Consider the following 19,368-nt stretch of genomic DNA (forward strand, 5'->3'; position numbering starts at 1 on the left):
TTTTTTGGTTTTTCTCCGGTACCGGGAACTGAACTCACGACCTTGCGCTTGCCAGGCAGGCGCTTTTGCCGCTGAGCTAAATCCCCAGCCCCCTATGAGCTGGGACTTCTCATGGCACCAAAGCCACAGCCCCACTGCCCAGTTTGCTATACCCTCTTCGGCGGGGTCAGATCCGCTTCCTCACCTCCGGCACAGGTGCCCTGGTGCATTCTACTCGCGCGTCATTTTGGGACCTCTTCCCTTGGCTTAGCCAAATTTTAAAGATGAGTTCTGCTCTCCTAAAGGATCTGGTCTATCCCATCTTCTGCTTTTTAGAAAATATTTCAAGGCATCCATCAGGAGTCCGATAAAGGCTTTTGTACAATGTGAACCCATGTTTGACTTTCAGTGTCCTCAGTTATTCTTTGTATAACACTTTCAAGGTCAATCCTGGAGGTGTGGGCTCTTCTAAGGCTGACTTTGGGATGTTCCTCTTTAAATATGGCATTTGCAACCAGTGCCCGGCTTGAAGCGGGCACCTCCTGAGCGCAGCCTGGCCTGGAGGTTGGGTTCTCTTTTGTGCTTGCCGCTCTGCAGCTGCGGCCCTCAGGGCAAGTTGTTTCTGTTGGAATTGAGCAGCCCTGGGCCTTACAAGTCTGTCCACCCTATCACAGAGAAAGCCATGTGAACAAAATCCCGAGCAGGATGAGGTATTTGTTGTCTCCTTTGCTTCCTTGCAGCTCTCTGGAGAACTCCAGGCAAGCCCTTCCGGGTCATCAGAGACCCTTCCGGAAGTCTTCCTCGAACACCCCAAATGAAGGTGCTTCCATTTAGAAGGCCAAGGGGAGACTGGTCAGTCTTTAAGATAATCAGAGATGTTAGAGTTGGGGCGTGGCCTTGTGGAGGTGACCCTCGGCTCTGGGGTCTCAGTGCCGCAGGTGCAGTTTAACCAACCCATGTGCAACGCCATCCAAATGGTTACCGGAGTGGATCACTTCTGTGATCTGGGGACAATGTGTCTGTAGCACATTAGTCACAATTCTCCCTTACATGCAAAAGCATGCAAACACCTCTGAATTGCTTATCTCAGGCTCTATTTTTACTCTATCTCATATTACTTTTTAAAAATGAAGAAGGGGGTCAGTCACAGTGGGTTGTTTCCCTGTGTCACCTCAGAAATACATATCATTGAAAATCTGCCTATTTATATACTTAGGGTGAGTGCCATTGTAACCGACAAACACGTCAGTCTCTTTACTGACTCTGGAGGCTGGGCTGTTTTCTTCAGAGCAGTGTCTTCTGGGGTTGCTGTTTAAATATTTAAGTGTAAGGCGCTCTAAAGGCATCGGAATGGCCTGTACTCTCGGGGAGCAGAGGGCTCTCATACAGGGAAGGAGGGCCTGGGTTTCTATTGTACTATTTTTCTTTTTGAAAGGCAACTTCAGAAAAGGATTTTCAAACATTACAGCAAAATTGCCACAAGGAACAAGAGATTATCATTCCTCTTGTCTGCCTGTCCTCCTCCTCTCTCTTGTGTTCCATAGATAACGCTTTGGAGCTGTGGGGTATCAGTTGCTTTATAATCTAAATGTCCTGTCTGGTATTTGTGGTTGGGTTTAGGAAGAACATCTTTGAGTCACATCCTGATGGGCAGCACTTCCAGAGCTCACTAGTCCGGAGGATTTGGCAGAGGGCAGCTGGGACTGCTGCGCTCTGAGATAAAGCAATGTCAAAGCCCCAGCATCTCCATCTATGAACACTGACTCTCGTTCTGCTCTTTTAATAAAGGACTCTACCATTTATTATGGGAGGCGGGCTATTGAGACGAGGGAAGGAAGCAGGCCCTGGAGATGAGCTCAGTCATACACATGAGCGGTCACATACATAGGAGCAGTCAGTCTGTTCATGGGGCTGCAGTGTTGTGTTGTTGATCCCCACCCCAGTAGAGACATCACAGGATTAATGAGACATTCTCAAAGCAAAATGCCGGACCAGACCAGTCTCCACCTTATTCTTCTTACTCCTCAGACTCCCAGGAGGTCACCGCTATACAGCTGCTTCTGCTGTTCTTTCAGATGCAATCCTCTCTTTAGGACAGCACACAGCAGGGAAAGGACTTTTCCAGTTACGGGTTTGCCCCCTGCCCTCGCCAGAGACTGCCCATCTTTGGGTTTGTGCTATCCAGACAGGCACATATTCTATACCTCTAGCTACCTCACTGGGTGTCCAGAAGTACTAAAACTATAGGCTCAACATGATTTTGAGGTGTTCACTTAAAAAAATAATTTTTTTATGGTGGACATAGTTTCATAGCACATAATTTGAAGAAGTACATTTACAGCAACCTGGCTTTAGCTAGGGAATATGAAACAATGCTCACAGAACATTTCATGACAGAATAAGAGAGACATGAAGGAAATTTTCGTCTTGCAATTGGCCCCTTTGTGAGGGTAACCCAGTTCTCTGGGGTCTCCTTTGTCTTCTCCACCATCAGGAATGTGTCTGTGGAGAAGCCAGGGCTGCATAGCCCGAGGGTCTAGCCAGGGGAAGTGAGGAGTAGCAGAATCCAGCTGAAGCGTTAGAGTGGCATGCCTCTGCATGGAGTTAGGCCCAGATGTGACGAGGAGTTACCTACGGGGGTCATATCCTGATTAATCCAGCCTGCTTGGAAGAGCTGCCCCAGGTGGACCTGTTCACACACTCTCTGTTGCCCCCCTGTCGGTGAGTTTGCACCTGGAAACTGGCCGCTATTTTAGTTTCATGTGATGCTCACTGCTGCTTAAAAATAAGACAAATCAACATGGCTCGGGACAAAGACTCCATCTGGCAGATTCTGCCTCAAGGAGAAATTAAGTGGTGCAATGTTAAACAGCTTTCTGAGAGGAGATAGGGCTTATTAAGAGGTAAATAAACAGCAAGAGAGGTTTGTAACCAACCGTAGGCCACACGGGTACAGGTAAGAGGGGGAAAGAGAAGAAGAGAGGACACTTAAGGCTCCATTTCCCCAGTAACTGGGTTTTGTAAAAAGAATTTTGTAGAACTCTAGGAGAGGAGATTTGTCAGGGGATAAACTGTCTGCTGGAAATTGCTATTCAAAATAGGACAATGAGTTGACCTGAGCTGCCCTTCAGCAAACTTATTAAATGCCGGGCCTAGGATACTCCAAGTGTTGGCCCTGTAATGAATGGAGAATACCAAGAAGAATGAGCGCAGTACATGGTTTAAGAACATCTTCGAATCCCAGCTTTTTCACTTAGGATGGTGTGACCTTGGGAAAGTCACCTAACCTCTGAGAGCCTGTTTCTTCTCCTGCCACTTGAAGGCAGTGTGTGCACTTGTCTCAGAGAGCTGCTGAAAGAAGATGGGCGACAGGGCCACATGAAGGACTGAGCTCGTGGCTTTGCACGTACAGGTTCTCAGTGAATACAGCCTTCCTTTAGCATGGGGAAGACAAGGCAAAAACGATTGCTAGTGGTATGGTGCAGCCTAAGCACCATTCTGCAGCCCCCAGAGTTTTCTTTTCCATGTTATTTTATGCTTCAAATTACATTTCATGGCTTGGGCCCAGGCAACAAAAACAACCTGCAAACACAGGAAACTGTCAAAATCGAGATCTTTCGTTAAGCCCAGAAAAGAAGCACTGAAGTGAACACTTCAGGTTTGGGAAGGTGGCCAACAGGACAATGCCCAGATATGTGTATCTCTCAAATCTGGACTGGACATGTGCTGGAGCTCCAATCCAATCCTCACTGTTCAGATGGGGAGACTGAGGCCGGGGAAAGGGAACGACCTGACCACGGTGCAGTGACAAACCTGAGGCTGGAGCCTGTGCTCTTCCTGTGGCTCCGGCGAGAAGCATGGGGCACTGGCTGACTTGGGAACACTTGTAATGCCTTCCTGTTGAGCAGCACGGTGTTAAATTGGAGGCCTATGGTGAGCTTTGAGCTTTGGAGTGAGATGAATTGCATCTCCAAAAAAAAGCTGGAACTACCTTTCCCATGAAGCGTGATCTTGAACCTGCTACTTAACTTTCTGACCCTCAGTTTATTCTTTTATCCAATGGACAAACCTTTTCCACAGCTTGTTGTGAAACTTCAGACAGTCATGGTGCCTAATAACCTCACAGCAAATGGTATTTATAGCTGCTATCATTGTGGTTACTATGTAACTTGGAGCAGAAAGGAAAGTGCTTTGGAGATAGTAGTCTACACACTGCAGTAAGTTGTTTATTTTCAGTAGCTGAGGCAAAGGAGATGTGGTGCTTTGGGGATGGAAAAGGAGCCTAGTATGAGGCAGTAGAAATGAAAGGAAGGCGACCTGGCCCCAGGAAATGGCACAGAAGCTCAAGGAGTTATGCTAAAAGGAGCCTGTACTTGGGCAGATGCAGGCAGTTTAATGGGCCTGCTGTTCTTGCACCTACTTGTCTGCTGTAGACTACACAGATAGGTGTAAAGCTTGGGGGACTCAGAGAAACTTCAAAAGACGGAATGGCTGAGGCCAGAGGAATAGTAGGAGACACTGGGGCACATGGGCGATGTTCCACATACCTGAGCTGGCCTGCTTTACCTGGGAAAGCTTGAGGGTTAGGGTGGGAGGATGAGAGTCCTAGATTAACAGGTAGGGGCTGAATATATCTGTCAGTGTGGTGTTTGTATTCCATGACTTCATTCTCCGCTAGAGGCTGGGGAGGCCTGGCATGTTGGGGTCAGCTTGTCCTACAGGGTGTTGAAGTCCTGGGCGAGTGGTGGTGTCTGTCTTTGACACCACTGTGTGGCTGTCATAAACGAAAAGCAGAATGGAGTACAGAATGTCCCTAAGAGGTGATGGTCATGGAACACCGTGCTTTAGAGGACAGGGGCGTCACAGGTGCTTTCCTGCAAGGCCACGGCACAGGTAATGCAGAAGCAGCCTGGGGCTGCTTGCAGCCATGCGGTGCTGCCTTCCATGCCCTTCCTCCAGCCTCTGCGGATCCAAATCCAAACTTTCTCTTTTTACCTCTGGGCACTGAACATTAGCGGGGGACATTTTGCTCCCACCCTTGCTTGCATAGCAGAGTTCTATTTCCCCATTGTTTCATCTACTTGTTATTTTCAACTATGCGATGTGTGCCCAAGCTGGGATGATCCTGGGTTTTACAATTATGTACCCATCTGGAGTTGCATATGTTGTCCAGCTTACAGGGAGTGGTCCGTAAGTATTTATGAAGGGACTTCTTATAAATTTTCTACAGGAAAGGAGAAGAGAAACTTTTGCTAGCCTTTAGCCATTTTAATATCCAGTGCATGTCTTTTGGTTTTGGACTCCTCAGTGGCGACCTCTAGTAATACTATGATCTCACGTTATTGGCTGACATGTGTGGTGTACCTAGAATGGATGCAGACCTCAACCACATGACCATTTGGCTGCCCGGTAATAAGACAACTTTTATTGTTACCATTATGTCTGTTTCATAGATGAGAAAACAGAACGGTTATCTAACTCGGGTAAGGTCACACAAGTGTGTCAACCAGGACTCAAGAGTTGCAGGTCGGGGAGGCTCACTTCTTTCAGTGGTCTCTGGCTCTGTTCGGGAATGAGGTACAAAGCTGATGAAGCCTCCGAAGCAGGTGACATAAACCTAGCTGAGACTGGGTGAGCACACGAGTCTCACCTTTTGGCATCTGAGCTCTGTAATGGCAAGACAGAGGCTATAAATCCTCACTCGCTGAAATACAAATCACGCCTGGTGACAAGAGCACAGAGCTTCAGGGACACATGAATCCTTGTTGATGACTCTGCCATCTACGAGTTTTGAGGAGGACTTAATGCATTCTCTCCTGCAATGACAAGTTGAAGTCAGCCCAAATAGTTTATAGCTTTCTGCAAGCACAGGGCAAGGCCTTTGGAGCAGGCCATTGGGTACTTGCAAAACAGATGCCTCTGAGAGGAGCCAGCCAGGTTTGCTGGTGCCAAATGCTGAACAAAGACCTGGGGCCGGATGTCTTGGTCTGGTGGTCAGTGTTTCCAGCCCGTGGCGTCTTTCGTGGTCATGCTTCACACGACACTGGATGTTTCTCCACATTTTGTTTTGTTTTGTTTTTTTTTCCGGTACCAAGGATTGAACTCATGACCTTGTGCTTGCTGGGCAGGCATTGTGCCACTGAGCTAAATCCCCAGCCCCTCACTATCTGCATTTTTAAGATTCTTTCCCAAGGCCCATACTGATGTTATTAGAGTTTGGGTAAAGATTTTTGTTTCCTCTCACACATGTTCAAACTCCAGTAGTGACCTTTCTTTCTTACTACCCTTGGGTCACGTTCATGACAATTCTTGGCTATTGAGTCTTGTAGAGTTTTTCTCAGCAATCATTTAGCTCATGTCTTAGGGGTGCTATTGATTGCCAATCACCATGATAAGCATTTTATATGTGTTATCTTAATTACTGCCAGTAACAACCGTGTGTAGCTTCAGGGTAAAGGTGAGTTTATGCTTGTATTTTGACGTTAGGATGGCTCTGGTAAAGCCTAGGTTCTGCCCCACCAATCACTTTACTTTCTTTTGCGTTTTTGAGTCAGCTGTTATTTAGAGGTAGTTATAGTACTGGGACCAAATAGCTGCTCTATGAACTGCTGGACAAATCTGAAATTCTAATGTATTCTGTTAGAAAGTTGGGTTGTACCAAGTGGATTAGGCTTTAGTCTGGATGAGGCTACCCTTCCCTGTACCTAAATCTTGATGTGTCTGTTCGGGGTTGCTTCTGATAGGACAGATCCACAGGAATTTCCTGAATTCAGACTTTAAAATCTTCCACATAGAATGGGAGCCAAAAAATGAGAGAGAAGCACATAGTTTTCATTTTTACAGCATTGCAACCTTGCGCATAGGTAGGGGGGACTCAGTGAGTGTGTTTGGCTAGAACCAAAAAATTCGGCAATTTTTTGTATCAGCGTGAAATATACCAGGAAAGAAGACAGATCATTGCTGGGACTGACATTGAAAAATACTTTTAAGATGTCTGGGAATTTAAAAAAATATACTATTGCTACTTATGGTACAGGCACTGACTTGAACAGTTTATAAGGATTATCTCACTTGATCTCACAAACCTGACATAGGTTCAGTATTGTCTCCATTTTGTAGATGTTGAACTGCAGGCCCTAGTGATCGAGTAACTACACATGGCCAGGGCCGCAGCTCTGAGCCAAGCGGGTTCCGGTTCCAAAGTGCCTGGTGGAAGCATTTAGTGAGATCCCTGGGAGGCTGCTTCTTTCACCAGCCTGTCACACTGCACTCTGCAGCTGGTTTCTAGAGCACTATTATTCCCAAGTCCTCCTGCATGTTGTCTGCATACCTTTCCACAAAATAGACCTTAGAGAGGCTATGATCACTATTTAAAGGTGATATCAATGGGTCCCCAGTTGCTGACGTGGCTTAAATTAGGCACTTGCACCCTGCACACTGCTTATGTCCTTAAAAAAAAAAAAACCCTATAGTGAAGGATATACAAAAAGGGAACTTTTTATACCTATATACATTAACTATATTATATATTTTATATGTGGCCTAGGACAATTGCTCTTTAACTCAACATGGTTCAGGCAAGCTGAAAAGTTGGACACTCCTGAGAGTTAACTTGTAACTAACTCCTGAGTTAGGGCCTCTGGTTCCCTCATCCCTAGGTTTTCCACTGAGGACGTAGGCATGAAAGGAAACGGACAAAATCAGGCTGCAGGTCAGCCTAGGTAGGGGCCGCATGGCACGCTGTGGGAAGACCGGTCATTCTCCTTTAGTAGATGGAATTATTTGGACATTGGCATTATTTTGGTGATCGCTAAGCAACCGCCTGACAGAAGGGGACCCCCTTAGTCAGTAAACAATCAGGTTAATTGAACAGTAAATTAGTTTTTGTCATTCTTTCTCTGAATTTCTCACACGTCTTGGTCTTTTTGACACCAGCAGAAGCCACATACACAACTTCTTGCTGTAACTGAGGTGGGCTCCTTCAGTGCCCTCCTGAGATGTCAGCTCTGGAGGGAAGGCTTCCCTTGGCCGTCAGTGTCCCGAAGGCAGACCAGTCACTGCATCCTCGGGGCTGTTCTGTGCCTTTGTACCCAGCCCACTGAAGCACACGGGACATTGTAGCTGTTTATAAGTTCCTCATGACTGCTGGACTGAGAGGCCCTGGGAGTCCTGGGAGTCCACAGGGCCTGCGGGCAGCACACACACCAGGACCTGAGTTAATATTTGCTGAATGGATGAATAAGTGAGTGACAGTCTGAAATTTAGTTGGCTTTTATTTCATTTCAGTATGGGAACGAAAACTACCCCGGATTCCCTTGGTTCGGAGACTTCCTGCCATAGTCTATGCTTTCTAAATACAAATAAAAATTTACTAAGCTGCATGGAAAAGTACAAACCTCTTGCTGGGTATGGTTTCCAGATTTATTAAACTGAGCCCTGGGAGAAACTAAGCTAATACAATTCTGAAGCTAATCTCTCCTCAAAGTCATTCTATAAATCTGATTAATGGGTCACCTTTAGACCACAAGCGCAGTTGCTGTATTAAAAGAAAATACTCTAACGGGCTTGTAATTCTATTAACAAGGCCTCTGCTGTTTACAAAAAGATATTTTCTCACAGCATAAACAAGTCTGGGCTTGATGATGCATAGGATTAGGCAATGCGTGAAATTTTAAGAGCCCTGGTGTCCAAATGTACAAAAATGAGCAAGAAAAAACAAAGCAAAAGACATTGGTTTCTGAAATGTGTGAATCTGAGATGAAACTGCAAGAGTTGGTGCTTGAGATATAAGCTTTTATTAGCTTCTCAGAAAACATAATGTCCTCCCAGATCTTGTGTTCTTTATGTGACATCCTCCCGTATGTCACTAATATTTGGCAAAAGCGTATGCCCTGCAACCTCCATTAGTTAAGGTAATGACAAACATTTACGTAGCATTTCTAGCTTCCAGGGACTTTCATAGAATCAATCTACTTCGGAGTTAGGAGAACGTTGAGGACATTCAGTATACAACATCCCAAAGGAGTATGTTCCTTTGATATGCGGAAAGCAATTTACAAAGAAGTGAAGATGGAAGATGATTGAAAGTAATTGAGTGGAGGACCTAGAAGTGGCCTCTGTGACACTGCTCTCCTTTCTCTAGAAATTTCTTTTTTTTTTTTTCACACTTAGATTACATTTCTTTGAAGAGCCCATATGTATAGTTCCTTGACTTTATGCTGTACTCTTCTGGGAAGGACTGTGTTTATTGCACTCAGGTGTAATAAACATCATTACCCCAATTTCATTGCCTGTCCTTAGGGACTTGATATGTGACCCAGTAGTTTCTACTGAGATGTGAGGGAGGTTTAGGTAATATGCGAAAATATCTTTTTTACGTTGTGGGTTATCGGGTGTAATTGTAAGGGCTGGCCCTGTTGCAGCCCTGTCTTTGCCATGAGGCAAGCCAGCCTGAGGGTTAATATGACACAGACAGAGGATGAACAAACATGATGGCTGGGCTGAGGGTTTGAATGCTGTTGAACCATGCTGATAACTTTTCTACCTCAGGATATTTGTAATGACTTAAGCCAACGAAGCCCCTGTGTTGTTTAAGTCAGGGTTTCTGCTACTTGCAGGGCAAAGTATCTCCACTGACACAGCTGAGTTACACAAAATTGGACAGGACACTTACTGAGACTCATCCCAGAACCCTTCTTATATTGACATGCATTGTTGGACTCAAAAGAAGCATCACCTACATGCCATTGTCCCCAGTTAAGGGGCTATGGGTTTAGTTCTCTCATAGTGTATCTTACAGGACAAGATCTAGCCTGGTTTTCAAGCTTTATGAAGCAAGAGACAACAGTTAAGTGACTTTCCTGTTATTATTATATAATTGTAGGTCTGGGCTTGTATTCTTATATCTAGGTCATACTCCCTCTTGTCTCAAGGAGAGTCCTTCAGTGCAGACAAATCTCAGAAGAAGAATATATTCTTTTGCAAAGATTCCAGATTCCTAAGATACTTTGCAAATGAGATGTTTCACACACACACAAAAAATAGAAGTTCAGCTTAAGTAAAATAGGTATATGAAATCTATCAGTTAGCAACACTGAAAAATCAAGTTATTGCAAACAAAAACATCCATTTTAGCTCCCTTAATAAGAACTCAATCTGCCAACACTAGACTACTAGATATCCAGATTAGTTCTATCCACAGGACAAATGGCCACCAGGGGTAGTGTATGTTTTTTGGCCATGGACATCTTTGGTCTTTTTTTTTGGCGGGGGTGGGGGGATCAAACTCAGGACCTTGCACTTGCCAGGCAGGTGCTTGTGCTGCTGAGCTACATCCCCACCCGCTGGGCATGAACATCTTTCTTCAGAGAAGATCTCTTTGCTGCTGTCATTGCACTAGATTCTTTTGGGAGATATTCCTGTGAGAACCCTTTGTGTTCCCCCCTGCTAATGAGCTGGTGGACTAAAACTTTTCTTTTTCTAAATTGCTATATTTTGGTTTTCTGATGTCCCTGGCAGCCATTTTAATAACATAACAAGCAAGCTGGTGCAAGTGAGTCTGGGTCCTAGCACAGGTGAGTCTACGATCTGATCAACACCGAGATTACCCACAGGAAGAGTGGCTCATTATTCTGGAAATTCTGGCAGATTCCCAGGACCAGGCACATTGTGGCCCACTTACATTCCTACCCAAGGAGTCAGTTTCTTGGCTCACCTTTGTGCCATTGTCCATTAAAAAAAAAAGGAAAATCAGTAGAGGAGAAAGGTGGCAAACAAAAAGCAACAGGTAGATTGGTGTCCAAGGAGAAAGAATGCTTCCTTAAAAACTTCCTCTTCAGAGGACGACATCACACCCTGGTAGTTATTCCTTCCTCTCTTTATAATTCCCTTACTCAGCAGTGAGGAGTGTCTAAATCTCCACGCTAGGTCTCCAGTGTGCTCACAACATTCAGGACAATTAGTTCCAGCTGGGAAAAACACCAATACTAAACACAACTTTCAGATGAATTTCTCTGGATGGGAACTGTGACCCAAAGAGGCCAGAAGCTCATTTTCTGCTAAGGGGCAAGTATGGAGTTGCACTTTGGGACTCTCTGGGGACAAACAAATCCTTGTAATATCCAGGCTCCTTGGAGGCTTCCCCTGGCTACAGTTGTAGAGTTAGAGTTTGCTCGGAAGCTCTCTCCATCGGCCAGTTCCAAATCCGTCACTTTTCACTCCCAAGGGGAGAGAACCGCTCCATAGAAGGAAGCAGTTCCTAACAGGCTGGAGTGTACACCTCAAAGCAAGTCTCTCTCATTCCAACAGTGACCACAGCAGCTGCGCCATTTCTACTGCACTGATACAATAAGGTCAGAGAGATGGGTGCTTCCCCTCTAGGGTAAGAAGTTAGTCTCATGTCTGTGGGCGATTCAACCTTCTGAAGTGGCTAACTGCCAGCTCAGCAACACCCTCTGTCACCGGAGTCTCTCAGGAAGCTAGGCTTCACTCCCTTGCTTCTCTTGGGGCTCTGTGAATTGTCACAAAGTGGAGCCACACTCTGACTCTGTCCTGTTCCCTTAAAGAGAGGGAAATTGCTGCCTATGCCTAACAGTCCTGTTTGGTAATTTTCCCAATGGGACTTCGTAAAACAACAACATGTGTAATGGACAAGATGGTGGCATGCAGTCCTTGTTTTGTTGGGATGTCAGAGAAGACGTTCAGGGACAGTCTTGACGGAGAAAATGTGAACTTTCCATTCTAAGGGTAACTGCAGCCTGCATTTGTTGGGCATTTATTACATGTTAGGCATAATGCTAAGTATTTTCTAGGGACTGCCTCATGCAGTTCTCACAACCACTCCAAGAATTACTCCAATTTTACAAATACCAAAGCGAGGCTAAGGGAGGTTATATCAGTGTCCCTAGGTCATGGAGTCATAAGGATGGAGACGGGGTCTCACCCCAGCAGTGTCTCTGGCTTTTCCTCCCAGCATCCCCAAGCACACTCAAATGTGCTCCTGGCCACAGTGCACTAAGATGGGAGAATTTGTGCAAAATTCTTAAATGTCGCATAAATTTGTAACAACAAAGAAAATGCCACATAATAGAGTTTTCCTAATTTTAAAAGACGGACTCAATCCTCTTCGGAGTTTTAAACTATAACCTTCACTTTAGAGAGTGAAACACTTCACTGAAATTAGAATAATGATATCACCATACTCCACCCCTCCCCCATCCCTTCTGCAAACAGTAGCTGTAGCAGTAGTGGCCACAGAAAGATCAGACGGCCAGCGAGATGGCCCAGGAGTCATTCGCTTTACCTGCTATAGATGAAACATTCCTGGTTATTGATGACTTTGTCGGATGTATACCTCCGGAAGTCTTCCCAAGCATCCTTGATGGCGGTGACTGCTAGGATGACACAGACTGGTATCACGCTCACTCCGGGCTGGAAGGCGCTGACCACAGGGATAAAGTTCAGAATCACAATGCCCACGAAATAGAAATTGGCAAACCGGTGGAGCTGCTCGAAGACGTTCTTGGGTATGAAGGACAATATGGTATACTTGCTGGTCTTAATTTGATTCCCACGATATTGCTGGTTGGGGTTCTCCTTTGGGGACCATCCTTCAAAAGGCAGGTTGGAGACCACCACTCGTTTCTTCTCTTCTTTCCTTTTCCTCCTTTTCTTCCCTTCTTTTCTCATTTCTACTCAGTCCTGCCTCTTTAATTCTCATAATTTACTTCTCATCTTTTGCTTGCCTTCCTGGCTGAATATTCTTTTTTCTTCTTTCAAAAGGAAAACTAAACATGAGAAGCCCAGATACAAACACTGGGGAGAACTATGACAAAGCAGCAGCTTGCAGAGAATGGGTGTGTCTCTACTGGGCCACTTCCTTCTACTTGTCTGAGACTCCACCTGTTGGAATGGAGACGTCATCTGCAGGTGTCTTCCTTTTCATCCGAGGAAGCCAGGCACGGGTGCACTAACTCTGGGTCCTAAAACCTACCTGGTTAAGCTTTAAAAGCAAGGATTCAGAGGCTTTTCAAATGGCATGCATTTTCTTGTTTGGGAGACATTGCCCGACACCCTCAAAAGACTTTCGCCTGAATTTAGTTTCCTGCGATGATCCAATTATCACAGAATCTAATTCTTGAGCTGCCAAACCCACTTTTAATAATACAGTGTCCTTGTGCTTAATAATATGAATATTTTCACAAGTCAAGAATTCCAACTTTAGCACCGTTAGCATTTTTGACTGAATAGCAACTCTGTGTGTGTGTGTGTGTGTGTGTGTGTGTGTGTGTTTGTACTACATACTGTAGGATATTTACCAGTGTACCTGATTTTTATCCACTAGAGGCCAGCAGTGGGCTCCCTACCAGTATGACAAGTAAAAATATCTCCAGATATTACTAAATGCTCACTGAAGGCGGTCAAATTTGCCTTCAATCAAGAGTCACTGAATGAATTGAACTTAAGAAGTATAATATAAGAGATCCATCTTTTGAACATGCTGTTAAGTTAGCATAACCTATTTGCCAGAGAGGAAATAGAGGCAGATATCTTTTACCTTTCATATATTTGAACGTTGGAACCATTTATCTCTGTGTCAAAACGGTATCTCCTGAAATCTTCCAGGCCATCCTTAACCATGATGATGAACAGGACGATGGCCAAAGGCAACATGGTGATTTCCCTGTGGAACACTTCCATAGAAGGTATCCAGTTCAGAATCACCAGCAGCAGGAAATACAGGTTAGCCCACCTGCAAGGGGTAAGCAAGGTGTGAGTGAAAACCACAGAGAAGAAAAACACTCTCCTCCCTATTGCTTCCCCCTTGTTGGCCTTTATTAACTAAAAAGACCTCTCTATCAATGTTATGGTAAACATTATAGTAGGGCTTTGAAGCCAACAGGTCCAGATTTAAATTTTGTTTCTACTGTTTACTAGTAGATTGACCTTCTTGAGCTTATTTTCCTTTATGTAAAGTGGTGAGAGTTCAGATTCCCCCATTATCCACCTTAATAGCACCATATATCTCTCCAGGAAAACATTACTGTAATTTTTACATTATTGTAAAATTTAAAAATGAATGTCTCTTTCCCTAGACAGTATATTCAACAAATTCTATTTCTCTATCCCTTTTTTCTTATGTATCTCTAGTGCCCAACAGATAGAAGCATAAATATTTATTTAATAAATGAGTGAATGAATGAGAAAAACTTCTTCAGACATATGTGTTTGCGAGACAAAGGAATGGTGGGTCTCAGAGGCAGCATCAGCTGAGGTCGCCTATGTGGGAAACACTTGGTTAAGATGCCTGTTGTTTGACAAGTGGACATGTACCTGTGAAACTGCTCGCAGAGATTCTGAGGCAGGAAGGTGAGGAGAGTGTATTTGGTGGTACAGATCCTGTTGCCCGTGTAGCTCCTGGAGATCTTCTCCCAGTCCTGGTGGCACGTGCAATTGTTGGGGAACACGACCCGCAGCTGGGCCAGGCTGGAGCTCTGCCTCTCCCTCTCTGAAGACAGCAGTGGGGTGGTTTCTGTTGGGGACTGGGGGGCGCCATCTTGGACTCGCCATTGCCACCGATACCAACACGAATCCACGGAGAGGGTCATTTCTAGCCTCAGCCTCAGGTCTGAAAAGAGACATAGGAAGTCCCTATGGTCAGGTGAAGCAGGTGGCATGTTGGCCTTGTCACTTGTTAATGCAAGGAGATGTTGGCATCCAATTATAGAAAAACAGATTCCTGCCCCTTAATCCCTATGTTCTAGAGTCAGAGACATTAAATAAATGATTGTATAAATAATCTACAGCTAACATGTCTTGCTAAATACAGTCATGGGAGATGAGAGCTTTTGAGGACCTAGTTGGGACATTCAGGGAAAAGCAAAAGCATGGCCTGGTGGGCTGTGACCCTGGAGCTCAGAATTTTCGAGCTGACTTGTTCTAACTCTGAGCTGTGTTGATGTTATCCTGCTTACCTTCAGTTTCCTCATTTTACTGTAAAATAAGGAAAACTTTTCTGACTGTACATTTTAAGTGTGATTTCTTGAGAACAAACTGGACATTGCACAAAGTATTCTGACATGTTTTAAAAGTAAAGAAAGGGATTTGCTCTAGAATTTAAAAGTTTTTGGTACTCAGGTCACTGTAGACAGGGCCGTCTGTTGTCAGAACCTCAAGTGTGAATGATGAATGAAATACAAGAGACGGGTCCGTTTCTAACACCCTGGGCTTCAGGTGACTGGACTATGCTGACTCTTGTCACCCTGAATGTCAGCTCTCCTTCACTGACCAGACTAGGGGTGAGGACCTGCCCTGTTGCCTACTTAATTTGGTGATTTCTGAAACTGAGCACTTGCCCAAGCAGATCATCTTTCTAGATGGCAGAGGAAGGCTGCTGTGCCTACGCTGATCTTTCAATTTCTGAGCTCTTCTAGTAGAACCTACAAGAAGTTTCATTTTGGCCAATTTTTGTTGAAATACCCAGAGGTACATTACTGAAAGATGCACTTTGTAAAGGCAGAATTTGTATGCCATGGCCTTTCTCACTTAGTAGGCTCACTGCATGGCTTTCTTTTGAGCAAATAATTTAGTTATTATTAATCTTACAATGAAAAAACTGGCCTGTCATTGTAAATATGATCACTTAGGGAAGAGTCCCATTTCTAGTTTAAATGGTAATATTTTATCTTCCCGATGCTTGTGTGATCTGACCCTCATCGTAATTCTTCTCAGGGTTTTAATCAATCCAAATGATTTTCAGCCGACAGACCTCAAGGTTGTGAGAAACTCTTCACAGCCTAAATAACCCCTTGTAGCAAGTTTTAAAAAACACAATTATAGATGCCCATCATAACGTGACCAAAAGCAATATGACATTTGGCAAACCAGAAAGCATATCACACAGCTTCTTTCTTATAAAAAATACACTCCCTTTTTGGATTTCTTTTCTTTGCAAGGTAAAAGGAAATGAAAAGGTAATTCATGAATAGAGTTGAATATGCAAATGAGAAATCTTGGCTAATGCCTTACATATCAAACTCCTCTCAGTTTTAGGTGGTAAGATCCTTTTAAATGAAGAGATTGGATTGATACAGGGGATGCAGGTATTTTATGTAAGGGTTGTTTAAGCATCCAGTTACCATAATAATAACCTTTATTTTTCTTTTTAATATAATTTATTTCATAAAATAAGCTTCCTTAGAAATAAAGCAGACATAAAACGGATGTCATGTGGGTGGATTAAAGTTTGAAGATGAACTGGATATTTCTGTAAATTCAAAGTATCCTTCCTCGGTAGTGTACATTCCAATGATTAACAGGGCATACACAAGGTAACTCAAGAGTAAAGTATGAGATGTGAAGAAGAATGTGATGTCACATCTCTGGTAGAAACCTTTTTAAAAACAACATTAAGCTGGGTTTGTGGTACTGCTCCAAATCTCAGCTACTCTGGAGTCTGAAGCAGGAGGATCACTTTAACCCAGGAGTTCAAGGCCAGCTGGACAACATGGTGAGACCCTGTCTTAAGAATATCTCAGTTAGGTGCTGTGTAACAAAATAATTAACTGGCTGTGCTTTTTAGTGTCAAAGGCCAAAGAAAGGAGAGGAACTGCTTATTACTGAAGAAAGCTTAAAAAGATAAAAATTAACTATAATGCTTAACCCTGGATTGAATCTTGAACTAGGGAGATAAAGTAGGTAAAAATGATATCATTGGACAATAGGTGACATTTGAATGTGAACTGCAGTTAGTCAATAGTATTTTAGTAATATCAAACTTTCTGATTTTGGTATTTAGACCATGGCTATACACAAATATATTCTTGTTCTTAGGAAATCCACCCTAAAATATTTTGGGGTAAAGGACAAGGTATTACCATGAGTCAGAAAAAAACTGCATATGTTTGTGTAGGTACACAAACAATGGCAGAGTCACAAATGTCATCTTGGACAAAAAAAAAAAAATTATTCAAACAGTTTCCTGAAGAACATGTGAGCATTAACAAGATAAAGAGGTTGGGGAAAAGTGTCCAGGGAGATGAACTGGTTCTAGCTACAAAAGAAGTCCACAGGGGTGTTACATGGAGCTGGGGAATGAAGAGCAGCAGAAGTTGAGGATGCAGAGACAGATCTGGGTCAGTGGCCTGTTAATTTTCCACTGAGAGGAAGAGTGAGTCCTGGAGACTTTTAGGCGGAAAACTGCCTTTCTGTGAGCTGTGGACTCATTGAATTATCCTGAGCAAATCAGGTTAAGAGGACTAAGTGTACTAATAAAATTTTTAAAAATTGAAAAGAATGGGTTGGAGGGACCAAGACTCGGGCAGGCAGGCAACATTTTATCCCACGGTCTCTCTCGTCTCTAAAGGAAGTGCGTCTTCCCAAGAGTAGAACAGGAAACAAAGGGGGATTGTGTAAACCGTTTATTTCAGGTGTGGTTTTACAGCTTTCAGAAATTTTAGGGAAGGACAAACCTGATTGGATCGCCCAGTGCCCTTCCCCTTGTAAAATCTTTCATGCTGAGTCTGAGATGGCTCCTCCCACTCCCAATAAACTGAGGCTTACCTAGTGTTGCCAGGTCACCTTCTGATCACCTCTGCCTCACAGTAGAAGTAGGCACCCTCACAAGCACCAGTATTGCCTTCTTCTGGGAAGAATGCCCTCCAGATTGCAGGAGACATTCCTAGTGGATCATTAGCTAACACACTGGAGTAACTGCAGTTTTCATAAGCAAACTTTCTCAGTTTTATCTGCCTCACACATTTCCAGTTGAGCTCAGTTCCTTTATTTTTTCTCTTAATGAACCTAAAATCTCCCATTAGCAAGTTTCATTTTAATGGTTAGGGGGTCAACCAAACAGTCATTCACTGAATCCACACATACTTGTGGAGCACTTGTTTTAGACAAGATATATAAAATCTACACATTCCTTCCTTTTCTTCAGCTTACTTTGGTGTGGCAGAGATTTTATTCATTTATTTTTGTGGTACAAAGACTTCACACTAAACTATACCCCGTCTTTTTTTTTTTTTTTTTTTTTTTTTTTTTTGTAATTTTGAGATAGTCTAGCTAACTCTCTAAATTACCTAGGCTATGATCCTGCCTCAGCCTCCAAGAGTGCTGGAATTACAAGCATGCACCACATCTGGCCATGGCAGAGAGATTTTAAACACACATTCACAGAATTAAATATATATTTGCCAACAGAGGGTGGGGTGGGATAAGTGCCACAAATCAGAGCAGTGTACAATAAGATCACATTTTGGAGGAATGTGTCCCTGTCCCTGAAAAAGTGAGGCTTAGTTAAGATTAAGGAATGAGTGAGAGAGGATGGAGTGTGTGTGTGTGTGTATATGTGTGTGTGTGTGTGTGTGTGTGTGTGTGTACTGAGAGGCTGCAGCCACATTTGTGAACTTCCTGGGATAGAGCCAGCGTGTTGATTTCAAGAATGGCAAGAAGACCCAAGGAAGAAAGCAGATGTCTTAGTTACTTTTCTCATTGTTGAGACAAAATACACAGCACCTAAAGTTAAAAGGAAAAATGTTTATCTAGCTCACAGTTTGTAGAAGTTTCAGTCGATATCAGCTGCCTCCAAGGCAGGGTGGCACATGGCACAGGGGCAATTGTTCATGGCAACAGAACACAGCAAAAGCAACAAGAGCAAAAGGGGGAAACAAGCCTCTTTCTGCTCCTTTTATCTTATCCAGACTGCTAGGATTAGGGTGGTGGCAATCCAATCAGTGGACTGATCCAGCAATCACCCATCCTTAATCCCGGCACCTTAATCCCAGCCCTGCACTACGAATCAATCACAAACTCTAGGTTCAACTGCCTCCAAAAAAGCCTGATCTAAAAGTGCATGAGGCTTTGGGGGGACATCTAGACATAAGCCATAGCAACAGGAGTAAGTGCTTACTACAGAATTATTTTTGATGCATGCACAATTCTCTAAAATGTGTGTCAGTTGGTCAGGACCATGGTAGGGGGAAAACAATAAAATTAAATTACATTTAAATTCTTGATAAATAGTATACTACCATGATATTAGAATTAATTAGAGTTTAGGAAAGTTTGGCCTTCAGTTAACAAGAGGAATTTTTAAAGCACTCTACCTTGAGGACAAAATGTGTAAATGTCACAAAAACTGTTTTCTATTAGACAGTTAAACAATAACTACTCTAGAATAAAGGACTTGGAGTTGTGTGTTCATAAATCAATTATTTCACTTTTCCCCAAACTGCAATCATTCTTAAATTCCTTCTCAGTTTTTACCATGCTTAAATATCATGTGTTTAATGAAAAATAATATAATTCATTTAAGTCAGTTCACTTCTTATAAACATAAATGTTGAGTTGGGCTTATTGTTAAAGCATTCACATCAGAAATTAAAGAGG

At 43.5% G+C, this 19,368-nt stretch overlaps 1 protein-coding gene across 3 annotated transcripts in view; it reads right to left on the reverse strand.

The window, feature by feature from the left end:
- The window catches only part of Atp10b (ATPase, class V, type 10B), a 320,484-nt gene that overhangs the window by 85,348 nt on the left and 215,768 nt on the right, over positions 1-19,368 (reverse strand). For 2 of the 3 annotated variants that reach the window (XM_005376268.1, XM_005376269.2), the window contains 2 exons: positions 14,311-14,605; positions 13,535-13,729 (listed from right to left, as the gene is read on the reverse strand). In XM_005376268.1, coding sequence (XP_005376325.1) covers positions 13,535-13,729; positions 14,311-14,585 — 470 coding nt within the window. In that variant the 5' untranslated portion in view covers positions 14,586-14,605. Of the gene's footprint in view, positions 1-12,280; positions 12,890-13,534; positions 13,730-14,310; positions 14,606-19,368 lie in introns of those variants that run through there. The other variant, XM_005376270.2, reaches the window with a different exon arrangement.

The sequence above is a fragment of the Chinchilla lanigera genome, unplaced genomic scaffold (assembly GCF_000276665.1).
Source record: "Chinchilla lanigera isolate Chin_1 unplaced genomic scaffold, ChiLan1.0 scaffold00007, whole genome shotgun sequence".
Classification (NCBI taxonomy): Eukaryota; Metazoa; Chordata; class Mammalia; order Rodentia; family Chinchillidae; genus Chinchilla; species Chinchilla lanigera.